Genomic DNA, 23,865 nt, shown 5'->3' on the forward strand with positions numbered 1-23,865 from the left:
ATTATTATCAAAATTTAATAATTATATTTCCAAATGCAATTTATATTTCGATCTTCAGAGTACATATTCATTGTTAGTCAGTGAGGTTTTTGCACATTTTAATGTATTGGTTTAATCTTAACAAATTCAGGTCAGTGTAAAATGGAATACAGTGTCTAATCGCAGTTATGGTAAACAAACATACATCAGCATAAACTCTATATCACAAAAATACAATTCTTTGTACCTGAGTATTAATAATAACTGAGTAATTTAGGTGAAGATAATTTTAGGTATATATTTATCCCCATACTTCCTCTTTTGTGTTCAAATTACAAGCAAATCATATCACTCCGCAATTCACATATGTTCAGTATAAATAATGTAAATGTGTGGTTAACTTAATGGTGCAAAAAGGAAATGGATACAGACAAATACCTTACCAAGATTTTCATACAGGTGATACAAATAATCCAAAATGTAGGCTATAAAAAGAGCAGCAAACAGAACACATGGAGAATATAAAATTGGAGGATCTATAGAGGGAGATAAATGTGGTGTAGAACAGATTCTTGTGATGTACAATTATTCAGTTTAAATCTACAGTAAATGTAATCAAAATATGATAAAGAACTTTTATTTTGAAATGACACATCAGATCTTCTTGATCTTACGTGAGTGACACGTTTAGGTGGTTTCTAAAGTGAAATTATTCTGTGCAATCAGGAGGATTCATTTAAATGACCCTGTAAATGCAGAGTAAAATTGATCAAAATGATCATTTGGAGGTCCTTTATTTTGAAATGGCACATCACATCTTCTTGATCTTCACTACACCTGTAGGTGGTATTCTACCATTCTGTAGTGAAATTATTCAGTGCAATCAGAAGGATTCCTTTTAATTACACTGTAAAAGTAGAGTAAAAGTAATAGTTTAAATTTACTTTCAAGGTTTTTATTTTCAAAGCCATATTTGTCATCATAAATTAAATACAGTTTTATTCATGATTTATTAGTTCTGAATTAACTGATTCACTTATTTATTTATTTATTTATACTCATTCTGTACACATTTACATTAAAATAAATAAATTTCATAAATGTGGAATCACAGGCCACATCACCCATTACCGTAATCTATTTGCAAATATTCCGGGGGCTGGCTTGACCAAGATTTTTGAAGTGGAGGGTGGCTTGACCGCAGTAAAATGCTGGAGTGTCACGGCTGATCCACAGCATAACGTCATCAAATATACTGTTTATATGTTTATATTTAATGCAATGCAAAATTGTTATTGCTAATTTTAAGTTTCCGAGTTTTGCAGTTAATTTGTTGCATGACTTGTTTTCGTCCTACGTGTTGTCATGCAAATAAAAATATAATTGCTGTGTCTACGGCATACAGCAATTGAAGTGCTTTATGTCCACCCCCATAGGCTATATAAATACTAATCAATATCGGGTGTAAAATATAAATAATTGTGTAAACTAACATAGATGGGGCAGTCATGGTCTTGTGGTAGGGAACTGGTCTTGTGACCGGAGGGTCGTGGGTTCGATTCCCAGGCCTGAGGCCATGACTGAGGTGCCCTTGAGCAAGGCACCTAACCCCAACTGCTCCCCGGGCACCGGGCTACCCACCACTCTGGGCATGTGTGCACCACAGCCCCCTAGTAATCACTAGTGTATGTGTTCTAACTGCACAGATGGGTAAATGCGGAAGACAAATTTCGATTGGGGTGTAAATTCACAATTGACAAATATGGCACATTTCATTTTTCATTTCAGATGACGTTGAGGTTCCGAAAAAGTCAGTCACCTCCAGTAGGAGGCGATATTCACTATTTTGGTCGCCAAATCTCTTTCACATAGAAGAAGAGAGCAATGTGACTGCCATAGTGGATGGAAAGTTAGCTCTGTACCCGTTTGAACAAAGCTCGAAGTCAAACAAGTCCATGAGATTTTAAGTACTGGACAGCTTTGCACTGTGAATGGTACGTATTCCTTATTTTCTGTGAAATTTGAATGGATCTTCATACAGTTTAGCTTGAATAATATTTAGATGGCGAGTTATTTTAGAAGGTATGGTAGCCAGATTGCTCGCTAGCTGTCACCATGGAGCGACGCAGCTAAGCTGCACTGTACTCTTCTGGGCTAAGCTTACTTCATCCGTCCATCTAGCTAAATGTAGTTGCGAGTGTGTGTGTGTGATCTTAGGACTTATCAGATTAACTTAACGTGTTGTTTTAATGTGTTATTTAGTTTACCTACCTTCGATACTGCGTTATAACTTTGTTGTGACGGGGATTGCTGTGGAATAAACGTTATCCGTGGTCCTACTGTAGGGTCGCTAGCTAACGTGCTAGTTAGCCTTAACTTACTAGCTAACCTTTCTTAACCATAAGATAGCACTCTTGAGATGAACTCTCACTGAATACAAAATCCTAAAACGGTGGACAGGCGTTAAAAGTCTTTTTTTTATTTGTATAAATATTCAAATGTTAAAAACTGCATTGGGTCGTAACAATGTGCTTTCCTTTTTTGGGTTTAGTGACTGCTGCTCAGTCAGACGAGTCCCGTCGTCCAGTTTAGCGTCACAACTTTCACTTCCTAGCAAATGAAGGAGAACAAGGAGAACTCGACTCCTAGCAGTTTCACCACAAATCTGGACCACATAAAGCCATGCTGGTATTGGGACAAGAAGGACCTGGCCCACACCCCGTCCCAGTCAGAGGGCCTGGACCCGGCCACTGAGGCCAGATACAGAAGAGAGGGGGCCAGGTTTATATTTGACGTAGGAACTCGATTAGGGCTGTATCCTTTCGCTTTCATTGTGACCTTGAATTGTTGTGTGGAAAGATCCAGACACAAAGTATAGCCAGCTATTTTTATGTATGCTCTGTGATGTATGATTTGTAGAATCTGTAACTGTAGATTTTTTCCTTAACATTTTCTCCTTTTAATAGACATTATGATACATTGGCCACTGGAATTATATACTTCCACCGCTTTTACATGTTTCACTCTTTCAAACAGTTTCCCAGATATGTAAGTATGACTATGACATTGTTGGTGAATACTGATTTCTGGATTCTCCCTCTTGGAGCATAACCTCTTTGGTGCAGAGGTTAGCCATACTTTGATAGTGTATTTCTGTTGTTACTAGATCTGTATGAATAGTCTCATACTGAATCCTAAATATATGTACATAAAGCTTACTAACGCACACATTCACACTTAGGCAGCTATTTCATGAGCTAGATTCATATCTGGATTATCAGGTAATTGTCATGTGGATAGAAAAACAGCACAGCAGAATCAAGTCTTGGGAAAAGGAGGTTAGGATAAAGATAAACTATTTCAGATATATAAATAACTACAGACATGAATAGATACATTATGACATGGAGATCTTCAGTGTTTGTAAAAGAAACGCATCTTATTAGGCAAGTGTTTGCAAATCTTTTACAGCTTGTGTAACCACACTGACCACATATAGCATCAACCAACTTTGTGTTATAAATACTGGCTTACTTGTCTTTTACCACACACAATCATAACGTGACACATGACTTGTTTCACAAGAAGACAATTTTTTAGTAGGGAGTGTGCATTAGAAAATGGCAACAGTTTTTTTTTGTGTTGTACTTTAATGTGATTATGTACTTTACCAGTAGCTAAGAATTATTTAATCGAGTGCTTTCTAAATTACTTCATACACTTTGAAATTGTAACTTGTGCTTTAAAAGAGAGTGAAGAATGCTGATTGCTCATTATCACACAAGCTTCAAACAGCACAGAAACATGCTTGATACTTTGTAACTGGGTGGCAGCCTCGTGTCTAATGGGCTTTTGTGTGCAGTTTGAGTTGCATTTGCTGTTCATTGTTTCCCCCATTTTACATTCTAGGTGACTGGGGCCTGCTGTCTCTTTTTGGCTGGAAAGGTTGAGGAAACGCCAAAGAAGTGTAAAGACATCATCAAAACGGCCCGCAGCTTGCTCAACGATGTGCAGTTTGCACAGTTTGGAGATGATCCAAAGGTGGGTGGGGTGCCAAGGGTGGGCACATAAGGCACAAAATAACTTTTTTTAATTCAAGCACCACCCCCGCCCACTAACTTTGAAGGCCTGCTTTACTGGTTTTATTCTCAAGTGGAAAGATAACATTGTGCAAAATCCACATCTAATCCTCATTGGATTCCCCAAAATGGGATGACTTTGTAAATTGGGTGTTTGTAAACCTTTTGTGAAGTGGGAGAAACTGTATCATTTATCTGGCTGTGCAAGGTCTTGAATGCAAGTAGACAGCATGTACCGTAATATAATGCCATTGCTTCATTTTACAATTTAATGTTTTTTGATACATCTGTATCTACATCTGAATGGTCATTGCTTAATTGTTACAGATTCCATTGTATATGTTTCTTTCTGTAAGGAGATTTGTTTTTCAATGGATGTGTATTTATAAACAGGAAGAAGTTATGGTGTTGGAGAGAATATTGCTCCAGACAATTAAGTTTGATCTTCAAGTGGAGCATCCCTATCAATTCCTCCTGCGATATGCCAAGCAACTTAAAGGTAAACAGTCTGGTACCAGACGTTTTAGAGCTTGTTCTGATGGTTGGGTTTGTTTGGCTTGCTAGCAATTATTTTCCTCTGCTGTACATTACAGGTGACAAGAACAAAGTGCAGAAGCTTGTGCAGATGGCTTGGACCTTTGTTAATGACAGGTCAGTGTTTAAGGCTAAAGCCCTTCCTTGGAGTTGCAAAACAATGCATTAAACACTCAGAATCTGATGCATGGCATAAACACTCATACATAAGTGTCCAGGTAGCATATGCAAGCCAGTGCGCTGACCAAATTAACCTGGGGTGTTTGTCTTTGTTGCCAGCCTGTGCACAATGCTCTCACTTCAGTGGGAACCAGAAATCATCGCTGTGGCAGTTATGTACTTGGCCGGTCGTCTGTGTAAGTTTGACATCCAGGAATGGACATCCAAGCAGTCTTCTCGCCGCTGGTGGGAACAGTTTGTGCAGGACGTCCCCGTAGAGCTGCTGGAGGGTAGGAGTCTTGCATGTACCCAACACTGTTTACTCCTATTTTAGTGATTTGTGGTTTATGATTATTGATTCAGATGGAGTTAGGGGAGTGCTAAACTTCTCGCAATCGTTACTGCTGGCATCTGTGTGTTAGCTATATTTTAACTTCAGCAAAATAAAGCAGTATGAGTTGGTGTGTTCAAGTTTACTTATTGACCATTTTGGTGTTGCACACTGTTGCTGTGTTTTTGCAGATATCTGCCACCAAATCCTGGACCTGTATTCCCAGGGCAAACAGCCTATCCCACAGCAGCCCCAAATGCAGGAGAAAGACAAGCCGCCCCCACCGCCAGTGATCCAGCCGAGCCAGTCAGCAGTGCCGAACCCAGCGGCTCCGCCTCCACCTAAGAAAACCTCCCCCCAGGCCAGCCCCCCTCGTCAGCTGAAGCGCCAGCATGTGAGTGCACTCTGTAGACAGTAAACACCAGCCAAAGCTAAAATCCACATCACTTATTCTTATTGTAAATACTAAATTGATCATGCAAATGGCAAATAAGCTGCTTCCTTTGTGCCCTCCATAATTCAGTAAATTGTTAATAAAAAAAGAATTTCTACATGAAGGAAATTTTTATTTTTGTGGGGATGAATGTAAAGTGTTGAATGCTCTAATTTCTTTATAAAGAGAAATTTCTACTGAAGTCAGGAATACCTTCACCATTACATACATAAACGTTTTTCATGTATTTTATTTCTTAGGTTTCTCCAAAGGAAGAACCAAAGGCTGCCCCAGGTAAGGATGGTGTGGTGCTGGGGTGGAACAGTGGCAGTGTAGTTTGAGCCAATAAAAAGCTTTTGATGACTTATTTTTTCTTTCTTACTTTCTTTCAGAGCAAGTTGGTTCTAAAATTCCCCGTCTGGAAAGCCCAATGCCTCCCTTACCAGTTGCTCAGCCTCCTGGTAAAAATCTGTTACTGCACACACAATCACATTAATTGTACCAATGTTTAAGAATAATAAAATGTACTGTACAAAATTAATTTCACTTTTGGCTGAAATTTTGCATAAATCACTTCATAGAAAAGCATCCAATTATTTATTTGATATATATTCTCTAAATGGAATATGCTTTTGGTATGTAAGTGTACAGAAATTGTTCACAGAGGTGAACCTGAATTATGATTTTAGTATGCTGCCTTTGGTCAGGGCTGGCAAACACTAGTTATAGTTTAATTTTAGATTTAGATTATGTAAAGATGCAAAATATTAAATTCAAATTGCATATGTTTCCATCTTGGGACACTTTTCACCATTTTGATTTGAACTCTCCCTTTAGATCGCAAAGCCCCGCCCTCAGCACCTGCCCCACCCACAGAGGCAGAGCCAGCAGCCTCTGCTGACTCGGACTTATCCAAGGCACCTCCCCTGCCTCATGGAGCTCCGCCCCCTCTTCCTCACCGACCACCACCTCCACCCCCCTCCAGCTACATCATGGGCATGTCCACCTCCAGCTCTTACATGTCGGGTGAGGGCTTCCAGAGCCTGCAGTCCATGATGAAGACTGAAACTCCATCATATGCTCCCATGCCCTCTTACGGGATGCCATACCACCCACATGTTTACCCCCCTCCAAACCAACCTCCTCCGGGCCCTCCGCCACCTGCGTCTTACCCTCCTCCCAACCTTCCACCACCCAACCCAGCCTACCCCCCACCTGGCTACAACCACAGCTACCCTCCTCCACCTCCCCGCATGCCACCCGGGCACGCAGTGCCTCCGCCCGGCATGGGTTTACCACCAGCTGGGTATCCACCTCCGCCAGTCCCCCCCGGCCAGCCTCAGGTGCCCCTACCGCCTGGCATGCCACCCGTGGCAGGGATGAACCGTGGAACCTGGATGAGATGAGAAACCATGCGGTGGCTATGCAAATGAGTCTGGGGAAATTCAGCGGAGTGGATTCTGCCATGGAGACATGGAGACGTTCGTTCCCAGCCTTCCCTTTCTGAATACCATTCCACCAATTGTGTCATCAGTCACAAGTCTCAGGAAGGTCCTGTAATGTGGGTTTGACTTTTATGTAGTTATGCACTGTCAGCTTTTTGTATGACTTGCCTGTATTCTGTTATAAGGATACAGATAAAGTATGTACATCTTTGCAAAGTTCCCCTTTTACACTTTAATAATGACTTAATTACTCCTCAGTTTGACATTAACCATTCTAAATGTAGATAAGTTTATTTTGTATCAGCATAAAAGAACATCCAGGCTGATGTGATCCACCAGTGTGCAGGGTGTGGCCGTACCTCTTTAAGTGATACCAGTAGGACATGAGCAATGGTGGAATGGAATTCAGTGTCTACAAATTAATCTGACCAATTTTTAAAATCTGTGAATATCAGAAACATGCTTGGCCTGAAGACAGCAGAGTTTCCTATGAAGCCAATATTATAATTATTTCTTTGAAGGGAATGTTTCTTGTTCAGAATGGTACTTGCATTCCATACATGTCTGGGAAGGAAATGGATTGGACCTTTAGAGAACATGAATTCCTGATTGTACAAATGGTTAACCTGCACTGTCAAACATTTTGTCTAAACTAGATAGTAGTTCCTCATGTCCATTTATGCTATTGTACAACAGAATGCATAAATATTTTGTTACTTATACACAAGATGCCATAACGTGTTCAGTTGTCTTTTCATTCAAATGTGTTCAACATTTATTTATTAACATGACAGTTAATAAACAGTTGTGTGACCATCATTTATCAAATGGATTCAGGCATTAAACTACCAATTAAAATGCATAAAATAATTTTGTAAATATATTTCATGACTAGAACTGGAGACATCATTTTAGCTTTTCCAGATGTGCCTTAGGCTAGAATCTGATATGCCTGCAATTTTTTTTTTTTTTTGGGGCACTTGGGGTAATAAAGATTTTTGTCCCTGCCCTGCTTTCACCATACTATTTGCTGCTTTTTATTGTTTGTGTGTGTGGTGAGGGGAGGGAGGGGCAAGTGGCATTTAAAATGAGTTATACTTTTCATTTGGCCAATCCTCCGCTACATGTCCATAGTCTTCCTTCTGAGTTGTATATTCGGAATTGTATAGTGTAGTGCATTCGGTGTCTTTAAACCCTGGATACTGTCCCTGTATAGGACATCTGCCAACTCTAAACCAACTAGTTTCAGCCTACCTGGAATCCAGCTTTGCTTACTCAATTTAATATACAACGAGAACACTAATAAGTTATTAAACTACTACTTATTAGTAATAACATTGGGGAAAAGGTGAACAATTGTTTTAGAAATAGATCCCATGCCTCTTCATAAAGGAATTTTGTGACCAGGTGTGGGTAACACAAATACCAACTGGATGCGTTGGCCATAACTGGACAAAAGATTTCTACAAAGTCACCAAGATCGGGCGCACACAACTTAATTTTCATTTTGGCTCTTAAAGCCAATTAACTGACATCTAAACTCATGGTTCTTGTTATAAATAGCAGCATTGAATATGTGGATAGGAAAACAGGCAACTGTAGAGGTGAAGTCTGGTTTACATCAACCTCAGTATGTATTTGCAAAAACCACAGAGTACGACTGAAAGAAACAAGTAGTTTATTGACAAAAATGTAAAAGTGGTCCACTACTCCATTTTATACATTAGCCATGCTAATAAGGAAGGCAATTAATAATACTGCTGATTTAATGCTGATTCACATCAGTGTCTTACATGTATCTGGAAAATACTACAAAAGGTCCATAGTTTTCAAATGAAAACCCATGCATAACAAAGGCAGCAGATCAGAAATAAAATTGTCCAAAAATTATTCATGGATTTTTTAAATCAATTCCAAAATTAAACAATAGCAGGGTGCCTTATTAGTATAAGGTAGGACAACATGTTCTAATTTGGAACAGTAGGCTATATACAGTGACACATGAACTTGAACAAGCCCTTCTATCACATTTGTAGGAACCAATCAAAAGAACCTCCCCTTAAGAAGAAACATTTCCAATTGGTTCATGTGGTCCAACATTAATGAATACATCTCTGCTTGAAAAGTAAATTAGCCCATAATGTCTGTGAATGTCCCCAATATAGACCTTCTATTTTTTGATCTAGGAAGGTTAAGATTTCTGCACAGACACTCATGCAGCAGAATGGCTGAACATCACCTGCTACATCCAGTACTTCTAAAAGCCTCTAAATGTGTAGAATTCTAGGTGCTTCATTTTTTTCTGACAGTAAACAAATAAGCTCAAATACTCTATTCTACTTATCATTATGCCAACAATAATAATGTAGCCATCAGCTAGCTTAGCAACAAGTTAGCAGGGAGAACTGTGAAATGCACTATGGATACAATAGTCATGTTCAGCTATTCAAAATAGAGCTACAACCTTGGGTAATAATCCGATAGACAAAAATTTCCATTATGGCTATTAAACAAGCAATCCTAAAGTTCCTGTATGACTCTGCAGTCTTCCACCGAGACATGGCGAAGGTGATTGTCAGGCATGCGCAGCACACGACTGTGAACGGTGATGTAGCGTGTTTGTAAATGAAGATCAGTGGCATTTCCGTCTAATGACAAAATTGTAAGCGAGCAATAAGTGGAATAAAAATGCAGAATTTCACCGTGTGACTGGTTGGCTGTACCTTTCTACTAAAGAAATTCTTGTCATTCTTAGGTTGTGTTTTTATTTAACAAATTGAACAATAAACACATGGACAATAAAAAGATAACACTTTTGAAAGAAGTAGTGACATGACTACATGTTTGTACATTATTTTACATGATATAAAGTTTCTACAAAGTATAGCACAATGACTAAGTTCAATATTTCGCAGTAGGTTACACATTAACCTCTGTTATTTAACCATTAAAGGGGGTGTTCACCTTATTTCACATTTGACCCCTTCTAAGTATTTACTGAACGATTTCTGGGCACCTCATATAGTTTTCATATCAATTGCTTAACTGCCCCATCCCCAGCGAACTCCGTTCAGTGGCATTATACATATTACACACATTGTAAAGACAGCCCTTGCAGGGCTCCAAACAAAAAAATGTTACTCAAGAAGCCAGTGGCTCCTAAAGGGAAAACAAATCAGGTGCCAATAAATTTTTCTATGCGCAATAATAATATACAAACTAATAAGCCTTGTAACTGCGGTAAAGTTGGTTTCACATTCGCATATTTGGAATTTTTTTTATGTACTACTGTCACCGCTACAGTTGTAGGGGTTTGTCTTGGTTGCCAAAAATAAGAATTTGCATTTTGGCTCTTTTGCAAATACTGTCAAAGTTATTTAAGAAAGAATTCCAAATATGCGAACGTAAAACCAACATTACCGCAGTTTCCATGTATGCATATGAGTGACTTTTGATCCCAATAAAATTAACTTAAAACTGTGTACAGTTATAAAGAAGTGTGAACTCTTCGGACAGAGATGTAGATCCGATATTTTTCGCTTCGCCATTCTCAACAAGCTTAGTGCTAAAGTTTCAGCTCGGATACAATGCTTTGCGAGTCACGCTAGTGATGGAATTAACTTTTAAAATACAAACTCAAAAGAAAACGGTGGATATTTTTTACAATTACAAAAAATCCTCACCCATATAAAATAAAGATGTTGTATCATCTGTCGCCACTGGCGAATAAAATAATTACATTACTTGCAAATTAATATTTATGGTCACGATTGCTACCATTTTAGTCCCAGTCTGGAGCCCTGCCCTTGGCTGATAAGGAACTTCATAATTCACTGAGACATTTTTCAGAAAAAGCCTTTGTAGATGTACATTTTTAAAGTTTTGATTTTGTGCTTCAGTGAAAGATTATTCGTCTGCTCTGTCAGGTCTGTGTCACTTCCTGCACGTGTTCATATGTATGTGAGGTAGATTTTGACTTGCTTTGAAGATGGTGTGGTTGCGCCATATCAGTCATATTTATAGTGTTGTATTGCTTGTAGCCATAATTGGCTTACTGTAAAAAAGATAAATATGGCACTTTTGCTCTTGATAGAAATGTCCGCAACAGCATTGCACCTCATGCTTTGTATTGAGTCGACAAAATGAGCTAACAGGAACTAAAAACAATATTGCCAGCAAGTTTTACACCCATGCGGTTTCCTGTTTTTAATCCAATCATATACCATAGTGGTTTGTCCCTCCAGCAATCCCAAAATTCAAACCACAAAGAAAAGAATGGACCAGATCACTAAGGTAACATGTTGGGCTCATGATCAATTGACATTAAGTACATTTATAAATTCCTTTGAATATAACTTGAATATGGAATTGCCTAATTTTCACTAGAGGGGAAAGATAATATATTAATATATTGATACAAAAATGTTTTGACAATTCACAAAAAAACTTCCAAAACGCATCTAACAGTGATTGGTGTGATTTTGTGTGAACTTCCCCTTTAAACAGAGTGAAAGTTTTGCAGCACCAAGACACAAAGGGTGTTAGCTCATGCTGGAACCAGGGACAACGATTTGGCAAAAAAAGTGGATTTGCTGGTGCAGCCCGCTTTACTGGGGATTTGGAAGGAGCTTCATGACCCAAACGCCACAAATCAGAAGTGCTATTAGATGGAGCTGAAATGACTGTTGGGCCATTCCATGTTAAAAGTGTGAGGAAGCGTAAGGGCTGAACTGGGGCAACAAGATGCTACATGGCCAACACTGCTACAGAGGGCCTTTGAACTGATTCCCAGAGAGATGCTGTCGGATGGACGGCTTTGATCCAGCTGCATTTCCTAGCTTGCGCCACACCACCTTGAAAAATGCCCCAACACACACACACACACACACACACACACACACACACACACACACACACACACACACACACACACACACACACAATCTAAGGTAAATAAAAATTGGAAAATGAAAATAAATAAATTGAAAATCTAAGATAAATGTAAGGCTTTGAAAATTTTGTCAACCCATTGTTGGCCCTTTAAATGCAAACCCAACCATCACCTGGTGGAGGTTACAGGTGAGGGGAGCATAGGCATGTTTTTGTGCAAAAGCCTGCTCCTACATTCCACAGAGAGGCCATACAGGGCTTGGTTTTGCACTGACTGACAGAAAGGGGCCATGGGGGACAGCCCTGCTCCTTGTAGTCTTTGCTCTTAATTTATTGGAAGGAACTCTTGAGTACAAAGACCTATTAAGCTAGCCAATTAGAAAAGTGACAGCTCAGAGTTGTGAGTAACTTGACAGTCAGTAGTTTTACACAAAAGGGGGCAAGACTGATATATTTAAAAAGCTGAACAGACAGAAAAAGAGAAAGTGTGAGAGAGGAAGAGAGAGGGAGAGAAAAAGTTTTGCTCACATTGCACATCTCACGAACAATGGCCTTCTCCTTCTCGCTCAGGCCTTCTCGCTCATAGTCTTCTGGAAGCTTCTTGTCCAGATTTTCATGGACTTCCAAGACCTGTCATTACAGAAGAGTACTTAACAAATCTTAAACAGAAGCACACATTGCCGCCTGCCCCTTTCAGTCAAGGACCTGACAGGTGAGCATTACCCTCTCCCAAATGAGATAGGGGCTGGACTGGAACATGCTGATGACTTACTGCATTGCACATCAGCAAAGTGTAAAACAGGAGACACTGCAAGTCAAGGACAGAGGCCACACTCTCTGAAGTGGGCATGTCATGAATATTCTGCTAGCAGCTATGTAAGTTTAATGAAGTCAGCACCACCAAGGTTAACCTGCTCTTAAAGGAAAAAGTTCCAGGGCAGACTCATTCCTGAACATGCTGGGTTGCATATTTATACAGCTATCCAATGTTGAAAGGTTACCAACAGACAGTGGTCTCATTACCAGCATATATTCTATATGCTACACTACACAATATGAGGATATATACATGAGGTTATATATTTGATAGAGACAAAAAAGCATTTCTTTAAGTTGTACTGGACAAGTGCATTTACTAAACACTGTAAATATGAATGTGAGTATGAACGCCTCCCTTGGGACTTGGCAGTCAATATTTGTTCCTTAGGTCTTCATTATTAGTTACACGATTTTTAAGGTACCTTTTTAAGTTAGGTAGCATGCATTGCAAACAGACGCAAGTAAATATTTTTTGTGTAAGACTACACATAATTAGGAGATGGAAAGATGACACTATCCATCCCAGTACCTTCATGGCATTAACCACTGCTTCCGGTTTCTGGATGGAAGAGACGAACCCTGTGGATGGTGAGGACTCGCTCGTTTGGAGACCCCCTGTCCCCTAATAACACACACACACACACACACACACACACACACACACACACACACACACACACACACACACACACACACACACACACACACACACACACACACACACACCTACCTTAAAACATACAGGATAAGCTATTACAGAAATACATATACAGCTGTACCGTGCATTTACAAATGCATTTTTTATGAAAATGAGCAGCGATGTAATAATAATATGGATAAACATTAAGCCACATGTACACATATTTAGTCATTATGAATGTGAATTGTGATGTAGTTACAAATATATTTGCTGCAAGGAGCATGTCTGTCTACTGACATGTCAGATCAAATTATTTGACTCATGCACATTGCAGTGTATACGAGAAGCAACGGGGTGGTTAATTATAACTCAAATAGCATTTTAACATACAGTGAGCATTAGTTTAAAAAACACTGTGTATTAGGTCGCATCTCTTAGCCATTTGTAAACAATCTGTGTGCACTGCAGGCCTCTTTGCCCCTTTACTATCATCTTTGTAGCAAATGTCTTGGCAAACATTTATCCCTTACATTATTATTATTATTATTATTATTATCCCTGTCTATGCGAAATTATTGCTCAATTTCAGTGCTGGGTGATATTCTAATTAACGTTTTCACATGATCTTTCAATTTTGACAGTTGAGGTTTAACATATTTATGTCACAGTACGGTGGGCCCCCTACCGGTCGCCTCCGTCCACAGCGGCAGTTGTTGTTGTGTTGTGTTCGTCCCTCAGGTGGGCGGAGCCTGCGATCCGTCTCACCTGAGGGTTGTTTGTTTGTCTATATATGTCTTGTCTTTGTACCAGTTGACTGCTGGTTATTATATCCTTCATTTGGATCAAGTCACGGGTTTTTGGTTTGCACACTTTTCTATTAAACCATACATTTTCCCTGAGACTTGGCGTGATCGCTTCCTTTTTGTTTTGCTCACCCTGCCAGTCACAATTTAGGTATATTTTAATTAAAATACCCATTAACACTATTCAATTACATCATTTTAATATGGTATGTAGCTAGGTTAAACAACAATAAAAACATGTTAACTCATTAAACATTGGTTCCTACAGAGCTTTTCCATCAGAAGGCGGTAGAGGAGCCTGCTTGTACCAAAAACGTTCAGAAAACTCAAAGCCTCCATTAAAAGACGGCCAACATTTCATATTGTGAATGAAATGCTATTTAAGCCTACAGGTCATCCAGTGCTGTATATTCATTGAGCATGACCTGCAAGTGCTGCCTGCCGTGAGCATGTCACCTTGAGTTCCTTCTTTGTGCTCATTTGATCTTAGTTCTTCTGCAATTCTGCGCCTTTGTTTTGCTGGGCATTTGCTATCTTGCATGTTATGGCCAATAAAGCTCTACAAACGCCTTTAACACCTCCTTCTGCTTCTGCCCTGTCACAGCAAAAGACACGGTGTCCGTTTACTATATTGAAAAAGAAGCAATCATTAATATTAATATTTTTTTCATTTCACTGTGAAAAAATAAAATTAAAATCAGTATTTAAGCTTAAAATAATTAACCTGAAATTCAGAGTTTGGATAACTTCAAATAGTACATTAAGAATTATTATTATTTTTAAGTTTAAAACCTGCATAATTTTTAGTGTTCCTTATTGTCACTGGGTATGCTTCAACTGCTTACATTATTATTATTATTATTATTATTATTATTATTATTATTATTAGTAGTAGTAGTAGTAATAGTAGTGGTGGTGGTTGTAATTGTGTATGAGTGTGTGTGTGCGTGTGTGTGTGTGTGTGTGTGTGTGAGACAGAGAGTGTGAGTAAGCTCCTTCTGTGTTTTTCATATGCATTAGCAAATTAGTGTTTTTATTTGTTTGTTTGTGATGGTCTATTGTTTTCAACCAACCCTTTTTTTCTGAAAAAGTAATCTGAAAGTAATCCTTTTTGCTTTGTAACAGAAAATGGCATGAAAGGTCCACAGGTTGACCATGCATTTGGGGTGTGCAAGAAAGTTGTAAATGTGTTTTCCTTCAGCTGAAAGAGAAGAGACTTGGCTTCAGCATAGGCTAGTTGGCGTTCCAGACAAAAAAAAAATTGAGCAGATTGAGCAGGAGAAAGCCATAGCTCGGCTTCTGGGTTCAGATACAAAGTCCTGGCAGCTAGAACCTACATGTATTAAGAGTCAGTGGAAAAAAGCTGTAAGTCCACTACAGGAGTTCACCAACACCCTGTGAAAAGTCAGGTGAAGAGTATGTCCAGCAGCATTCTACAGTTAAATGAGGAAGGGACTGAGCTCACAAAACACCTCACAAGCACCACTCTACAGTACTTCAATAGTAAATACAATGAACCTGCTATAAGTCCATTGCCATGTCCATTCCCACTCTCATGGATGCCCTGTTTCTCACATCTTACCACGGAAATAGAAATTTGCAGTTAATCAGGAATGAGATTAGGACTGCGTTCGGGTCTGGATCCGGACCGCGGTCCGCCTGTTAGTGACCTCTGCTCTACAGTTTCTTCTAATAAAATAAACATAAAATTGTCCTTTTTCAATTGCATTAAATAAGAACAATATATGTACATATTTGTAAGAACAATATCAATATCTGTATTAGCATTACCTGAATTTGCATATATGTATTTGCAGTATCTCCTAGCTCTAAATTCAGTAGATTTGGCTCTAGAATTTTCTCACTAAAACTAAGAGCTACTGACATTTCATTAAGGTAGTTTTTATTCTACTGAATATTATTGACGGGTTTATTTTTTCCTTTGTATTGTAATGTCTTAATTCCTTTGTGTGAGAGGGTCCACGTAAAAATGCAATTTAATGACATGATTATGTTGCTCATTTTATTGTATTTTACAACAGGAAATTCATCTCAGCTATCATCGACCTTGTTTAATTATTGCTCTGCAGTTAAATTTGAAGTTAAAATATGAAGTCAAAAATAATTTACTTTATGTTTTGTACATGCATGCACATATGTGTCTATTTCAGACAGAGGACCTTCAAGAAAGGTCTGCTTCAACACCTTGATTGGAATCTACCTGTGGTAAATTCAGTTGATTGGACAAGATTTGGACAGATGCACACATGCCTATATAAGGTATCACAGTTAAGAATGTATATTAGAGGATAAAACAAAGGAAGAAAGAACTGCTTGTAGAGCTCAGGGACAGGATTGTGTGGAGGCACAGATCTGGAGTATACAAAAATATGCTGCACTGAATGTTCCTAAGGCCACAGTGGCCTCCATAATTTTTAAATGGAAGAAGATTGAAAGCTGGACACTTCATAAAGAGGAGTGACTTGGCTGACCTCCAAAGATTCTGTAGGCAGATTCGACCAAACTTCTAGAAGGTCAATCATCAATGTCAACCATAAATCTTGTGGATCACAAGATTTTCTGGTTTAATGAAACCAAGATATAACCTTTTAGTCTTTGTTCTAAGTGTCATACATGAAGGAAACCAGGCACTACTGTTCACCTGCCCAATACCATCCCTACAATGAAGCTGGGTGGTGGAAGCATCAAGCCATAGGAGTGTTTAACAGCTGGGACAGGGAGACCCATCAAGGTTGAGGGACAGACAAACGGAGCAAAGCACAGACATCTAAATGAAAACCTGACACAGAGTGCTCGGGACCTCAGGCTGTGCCAAAGTTTCCCCTTTGAACAAGACATTGGATAAGGGACAACTCTCGATCATCTCTGGAGAGATCTGAAAATTGCTGACAGAGGTTGAGAGGATCTGCAGAGATGAATTACAGAAAATCTCCAAATGCAGGGAGGCAAACCTTGTAGCATCATACTCAAAAAAACTGGAGTCTGTAATCACTGCCAAATGTGCTTCAACTAAGTGCTGGGTATGAATTCTAATGCTGATGCAATATTTTAGTTTTTTATCTTCAATAAATTTGCGAAGCATTTCTAAAATCCTGTTATAACAATAATTATTTGGTAGTCATTATTAAGTGCAGAACAATGGGGGGGGGGGGGCTAAAGGATCACTAATGAATGTGGGGAGTGAAGGCTAGCCTGTCTGAGCCATCCCACAGAAGAACTACTGTCCCAAAAGTTGCTGGAAAAGTTAGTCAAAGTCAAATTTATTTATTTAGCACTTTTTACAACACATGTTGCCACAAAGTAGCTTTACACTTGCATAGGTCTAGATCCCTAATGAGCAAGCCAGGGGCAACAAGGTCAAGGAAAAACTCCCTAGGTGGGGATTAAGAAGAAACCTTGGGAGGACCAAGACATAGACTTAATAATAACATAATGGAAAAGTTATGACAGAAAGGTGTCAGAACACAGTGCACAGTAGCTTCCTCCATATAAAACTGCACAGCTGCAGAACTGGCCATGTTGACCCCTGTCCACCACTGAACGTGCTTACAATGGGCACATGAGCATCAGGACTAGACCATAGAGCAATGAATGAAGGTCATTTGGATAGAGAGATGGCATCAGGATGAATGGGAGAAGGCAAGCAGGTAGAGGCAGTGTGATGCTCTGGGCAATGTTCTGCTGGGAAAGCTTGGGTCCTGCCAATCATTTGAAAGTTACATAATCCACCTACATAAATATTGATGCAGACCAAGATCCCCCCTTGTACAGCAGGAAAATGCATCCTGCCATACTGCATCAATTGTTCATAAGTGAATTCAGGAACATGAGAATTCAAAGTGTTGACATCTAAATTTCCCACATCTCTGTCTGATTGGGCATCTGTGGGATTTGCTGGAAAAACAAGTCTGATCCATGGTGCCTCCATCCTGCAACTTACAAGACATGAAGGATGATCATGTCCTGGTACAAAAAAAACTGCAGGACTCATTAAGAGTCCATGCCTCATCTAATGTAGTAGAAGGAGCCAAGGCCACTTCACCATCACAACACAGAGATGCCCTCCCCTCACAAAGCGAGAGACACTGACCTCATCTAATCCCTTAAAACGCTTGGGAAAGGTAACGAAGGTTTTCTACCCATCATGCATTTAGTATTAATTGATTCCATCATAATACCTTTTATTGTATAATCACCCCACACTGATGCATATCCATGTATTCCTGTGTGTTTCAGTAGTTTAGATATACATGCCCCTATATTCTTGAATTGTATTATGAATGCATGCATGCATATGTATTCCTGTGTGCTCTGCTATTTTAGACATGCTTGTTTATTAATTTTGTGTGTTAGTCATAGATCCAGTGGTCAACAGTGTAGTGACCAATGGGTGTACTATGATCACGCCCCTAAAAGTTAGTTAAAAAGCATTTCTCAAGAAGAAACTGAGTTGTTGGTGTCACGCCAAGAGACCGCAACCAACCATAGTTGTAGTGATGCCAAAAGACTGCAACCAAGTTCGAACCTGAGTCCAATCTCCAAGAATATCTTCTTCCTTTTATTTCTCGAGAAAAGCATTTAACCTAGTTTTGTGTTGTCGTTGAAACTTGCTATCATTCATCTAGTCTTTTAAGTCAATTTAATAAATTTTTTTCTTAGTTAAATTAAAGTTAACTTTGTTTGGCCGACAGGCATTGATTTTAGTTTAGCTTTAAGTAATTCTTGGCAAAGTAACCAACGCAAATAAGATTTTGACTGCGTACATGCCAGTGGCCACTGTGGCTAAGTCTACGCGATACAACACTAGGTAGTCTCAGAAAGGCTTAACCCTTTGGTAATAAGACTGATTCGACAATATTCCACCTGTTCCTGATATCAAAACATTGGTTCCTGAGCAATCAGGATGGTGTCCCATTTCAAAATTCATAAATAACCAGTGTATCCGCTACACTAAACAAACAAAATAGCAAAAAAAAAATAATTATTGGAATATAAGAATAAAAAAACATTAGGGATAACGTTATGGATTTGTCCATGACTTCTACCTTTTGGGACATATCACCTGCCAAATCTGGCCCTCACTGCAAGAAGTTTGTACACCTCTGCCTTAAGGTCAAACCATTTACTTAGAGCAGTAGCGAACTGTGACCATTAAACCTGGATGTATGTCAATGCTCTAGCATAGACCTACTGTGTAGTGATATGCATGTTATTTTGAGAGAATTCTCTCTGTGTTGTGGCTATAGCACTAAGGCACTATGTGTTGTAGTCAGTGTTTTGGCCAAAGCCCAAGAGCACTCACATTGACCAGGGCCTCCTGGCACTGGGGGAGGGATGACAGCTGGGACTCCGAGTGGTAAAGTGTCATGCCCTTCCGCAGCGAGCGCAGGTCCCCGGGGTTGCACTGCCGGATGACAAAGAAAGAACTATTAGTGTCCCACGACTTTGCACCATGCTGAACAGAAGATGCAGGACCATGTGTACAGTGCAAGATGAGTGAAGGTGACAACCCTGGTGAGGGGAAGGTGACAGCGAATAATAATAACAATATGGACTAACTGAAACATAGTGAGAGACTTTAGATTAAATCAAACTGTGGCAACAGCACCAAACATTTGTAAAGCAGTCACTATCCTTCCCCTCTAGAGTGCTGCATCTTTCTGCAAGAGGTTCATGGCTCAGCAAAGCACTGAACACTGTTCAGAACACCAACTCCCCACAATCTGACCCACTGAACACTGTTCAGAACACTGCCCCCCCCCTCAAATACCTCTTAAGATAGAAAGGTATCTTTCACACACACACACACACACACACACACACACACACACACACACACACACATAAACACACACACACACACACACACACACACACACACACACACACACACACACCACTCAGCATCCCAGTATAGCGGGGGCTGTCTGCAGGTAGGTTTTCCTGACTTGATACCTGAACAAAAGGTCTGATAAACCTGACAACCATCTGTGGCATTTTATGAATGTATCAGCATCATATTCCAAAAAAAAAAAAATTTGATAAGCAAATAATAGTTAGTTATAGTGCATTTCAGTCGCACCCATAGAAATTCATTCTCTTCTGTTGCCTTTACTTCAGAGAATGAAAGCTGACACAATCACATGTTTTATTCATTCAGAAAGCCTGTTTCAGTTTACAGGATTGCACAAAATAAACTTTTGGTACAGGCAAAAATATTACATAAACACAAACACACAGATCATTACTATGTTGGGCCACCGTTTTTCTTTCTTTTCTTATGTTGTTGATCTGCTGTCACCCATGCATTGACCATAGTTGGAAATTGGACTCCTTGTATTGTGTTAGAAATCTGCACACGTCTTTGGTGTTAGCGGGTCAATTTTGACCTGATTCAAATAAGCCTGAAAATACTCAAAATAACATTATCCAATGTTGTTACTCACCTCATAGACAACTTAGTATGTATTTACATCCACGTAAAGACCATTTTCAATGTTAATTTGTTGGTACCATTCACTTTTCATCTCACAATATAACACTCTATAAACAAAAACAGTTTTGTTTTTAATAAACAAAACTTTACTTTCAGTATAGTGAATTTCCTATAGTGAAGAAAAGGAGAAAAGGGTCTAATAGTCTAATATCTAGACAAGTCAAATGTATTTATGTAGTGCTTCTTTTTACAACACATGTTGTCTCAAAGCATGGGTCCAGATGCCTAATGAGCAAGCGAGGGGTCAACAGTGGCAAGAAAAAACTCCCTAGGCGGGGTTTAGAAGGAAACATTGAGAAGACCAAGACTCTGATCTGAGTCTAATAGACTAATATCAGAACACAGTGACTGAAATAGTATTTACACTCTCGTCTCCTTACTGTCAAAGCAGATCACTCTCAACAACACATGAAACGTCTGAAGATTGATCAGACTCACCATCCCATAAGTTGGCAGTAGCCTCATTACAGGATCTGTACACTCCAGCAAAAAGCCCCATGTAAGCACAAAGCTGTGGTTACTCCATCTCCATCTAGCTATCACGAAACATCCTTCTTTCTTCCAAGTTGGTCATCTCAAGCATGATCTTCTGATGTGTGTGTGTGGGTGGGTGAGGGTGTATGTGTGTGGCTTTAATTTGAGACATTTAGAATTTACTAAAATTATAAAAATTGCTTTTGTTGCGTTAAAATGGCTGTTTCTGACAGTACTTCTTACAGTACTTTTTACACACCTGAACTTTGAAAACGGGTCAAATCTGACCCTAACACAAGACAAACAGAGACCCATAACAAACAGTTACAAGAATACTCTTCAAGGAATCTCAATAACCCACATCACCTTGATCTACTGCTTCATCTTTGGTTTATGCTCAACACACAGTTGGGCTTTGTTTTGTTTCTGAATCCTCCTATTATAAAAATCAATGCAGGAGGTTACATTATTGACATGCCTTTGTGCATAACCTGAGCATGCACTTTCTGTATTCCTACAAGCACCTGAAGACCATTCATCTTTCCAAAATCCTGCTGTCCTGTGGATGGCGAACTTGCATCTTCATTAAAGAGGCTGGACATCTTTATATATTCACACTGCTCCACAGTCTAATGGCCAAGTAACATCCATCACAGTGTTGTTGCACAGGCTTGACCTGTCATTACACCATATGTTTCCAGTGGGTAGGTTCATAATACCAGAGTTGTGGGTCATAACTGTCCCAGGGTAATCATCCTCTGTCTGCTCTATTTCTTACAACGCATCATTCTAAACCACTTACACTTGTACTGCAGCGTACTAAATTTCCCTTTTCAAGCCGTTAGAACTCATGTCAGTAACAGTAATGCTATAATAAGTCAACACTTTAATAATTTTAAATATACGTTTTGTTATGGTACTAAGCCAATGTAATCAACCAAAATCTTCTATGTTCTGTTTATTCTTAGTTTCCCTTCCTGCCATTAGTATTTCATGTTGTTTTCTATGCCTGTTTTATGTGTTGTTTACTGTAATGTGTGTTAGCCTTTGTAAGTTAGTGGTTGTTGTCCCATTAGTGCATGGGTTAAAACAAGAAATTTTCATTTGACTGAAAATATTTCCTGGCAAAAGACAATGCCAGCAATCGCTGAAAATGTGGTGTAGTTGGGACACTGCCTATTTTGCCTAAATTCTACACAATAAACACATTTATAAAGTATATTTATACTCCTGTGTAAGGAGAGAAGAGATAATCTATGAAGTGACAAAATGCAACACCTGAGCTATAAATGTACATAAATGTTTGTATAATGGAGTTATCTGGGGGTCCTCTTCCAGAAAATTGTTTAAAGATCAAGTCAAATTTAGTGAATCCTTGTGAGTTTTAAAATGTATAAAGCAGTAAGATTACCTGCTTTAAATAGGTATGTTACAAAAAAATTTAATGTCCAAAAATGGCCAATTAAATCACTCCACTGGATAGTTTTTAAATACAAACAGAACAACACCAACCAGTTTGTACACAGGACCATGTAGGTTTGGATTTTCTTTCTCTCTTAATAATAAACACCTAAACAATTTAAAAACTGCATTTTGTGTTTACTTGTGTTGTCTTTGACTAATATTTAAATTGGTTTGATGTTCCAAAACACTTAAGTGTGACAAACATGCAAAAAAAAAGGAAATAAGGAATGTGTTTCACACCAATGTATGTACCCTCTGTATGTATGACAGAGGTGGGACCAAGTTAGTGTTTTGCAAGTCTCAAGTAAGTCCAAGTCTTTATCCTCAAGTCCCGAGTCAAGTCTCAAGCAAAGACAGTCAACTCAAGTCAAGTCTCGAGTCAAGACAGGCAACTGTCAAGTCAAGTCCCAAGTCTGAAACTTGGAATTTCAAGTCCTTTCGAGTCTTTTTTTTTTACAGGCACCAGCGCTTTACGAATGCTACGCTGATGCGTTTCTTTACTCGTTTTGTTGGTGTCCGCCAGCCAAAAGATGACAGATCATTTACATTTTATCTTCTCTTAATTACATAAATGTACTTAAACAAGAATGTTTCGTTACATCATTTTACACGAAAATAGCAAGCTTCATCGTAAGCAAGATGCTGTCATTACGAATGGTTATTCTAAACATTTGGATAAAATGTTTAAATATAGATTAATAAAAGGTTAGGGTTATTTTTTCATTGTTTTCTGTTATTGTGGGGTGTACTATTGTTACCTGGAGATTCAGTGGGGTCACATATTCTGATGGCTGCCGTCAGAATTGGTGACCCCAGTTAAAAAGGCTCACCTGTACATCCCATTCATGATTTCTTTGTTGGCTGCAATGGTGAGGGGATGGTAAATCTTGTTTAAGTACATTTATGTAATTAAGAGACGATAAAATGTAAATATAAACATCTGTCATATTTTGGCTCGTGGACACCAACAAAATGAGTAAAGAAAGTGCATCAGCGTAGTTTACGTAGCATTCGTAAAGCGTTTGTGCCTCTGAACAGAAACTGTGAAATAGCGCCCCCTGTGGTCACAAAACTCGACGCTCACAGAATCTGGTGTAACACCGGTCTGCGTCAGAAGGACAGAAATGAAATGAATGGGGTGCACTTTATAAATATTAATATGCGTTTTAAAATTTAGATTTGGGGTAAAAAAAAAAGCAAGTCTTTGCAAGTAAACAGGTTCAAGTCCAATTCAAGTCCCAAGTTATTGGTGTAAAAGTCCAAGTCAAGTCTAAGTCTCTGAATATTTTTTCAAGTCA

General features: G+C 39.0%; 2 protein-coding genes across 4 annotated transcripts in view; one reads left to right on the top strand and one right to left on the bottom strand.

Moving 5' to 3' along the window:
* Nucleotides 1–1,821: 1,821 nt before the first annotated feature.
* ccnk (cyclin K) lies at nucleotides 1,822–7,792 on the top strand. Its single transcript, XM_077016740.1, has 11 exons — nucleotides 1,822–1,973; nucleotides 2,531–2,793; nucleotides 2,946–3,027; nucleotides 3,889–4,020; nucleotides 4,452–4,557; nucleotides 4,652–4,709; nucleotides 4,872–5,041; nucleotides 5,274–5,476; nucleotides 5,776–5,809; nucleotides 5,908–5,976; nucleotides 6,353–7,792. The coding sequence occupies exons 2-11, from the start codon at nucleotides 2,597–2,599 to the stop codon at nucleotides 6,919–6,921; spliced, it is 1,620 nt and encodes a 539-aa protein (XP_076872855.1). The 5' UTR covers nucleotides 1,822–1,973; nucleotides 2,531–2,596; the 3' UTR covers nucleotides 6,922–7,792.
* An 829-nt stretch (nucleotides 7,793–8,621) lies between these two features.
* Nucleotides 8,622–23,865, bottom strand: part of ccdc85cb (coiled-coil domain containing 85C, b) — a 50,814-nt gene continuing 35,570 nt past the window's right edge. For all 3 annotated transcript variants that reach the window (XM_077016749.1, XM_077016748.1, XM_077016747.1), the window contains 4 exons: nucleotides 19,436–19,537; nucleotides 13,199–13,291; nucleotides 12,379–12,480; nucleotides 8,622–11,813 (listed from right to left, as the gene is read on the bottom strand). In XM_077016749.1, coding sequence (XP_076872864.1) covers nucleotides 11,724–11,813; nucleotides 12,379–12,480; nucleotides 13,199–13,291; nucleotides 19,436–19,537 — 387 coding nt within the window. In that variant the 3' untranslated portion in view covers nucleotides 8,622–11,723. The remainder of the gene's footprint in view (nucleotides 11,814–12,378; nucleotides 12,481–13,198; nucleotides 13,292–19,435; nucleotides 19,538–23,865) is intronic.

The sequence above is a fragment of the Brachyhypopomus gauderio genome, chromosome 9, assembly GCF_052324685.1.
Source record: "Brachyhypopomus gauderio isolate BG-103 chromosome 9, BGAUD_0.2, whole genome shotgun sequence".
NCBI lineage: Eukaryota > Metazoa > Chordata > Actinopteri > Gymnotiformes > Hypopomidae > Brachyhypopomus > Brachyhypopomus gauderio.

Excerpts from the sequence above, each read along its gene's own strand:
- ccnk (XM_077016740.1), top strand. The coding sequence starts at position 2,597 with ATGAAGGAGAACAAGGAGAACTCGACTCCTAGCAGTTTCACCACAAAT. Across the intron at positions 4,558-4,651 it reads ATATGCCAAGCAACTTAAAG|GTGACAAGAACAAAGTGCAG; the intron begins GTAAACAGTCTG and ends TGTACATTACAG. Across the intron at positions 5,477-5,775 it reads GTCAGCTGAAGCGCCAGCAT|GTTTCTCCAAAGGAAGAACC; the intron begins GTGAGTGCACTC and ends TTTATTTCTTAG.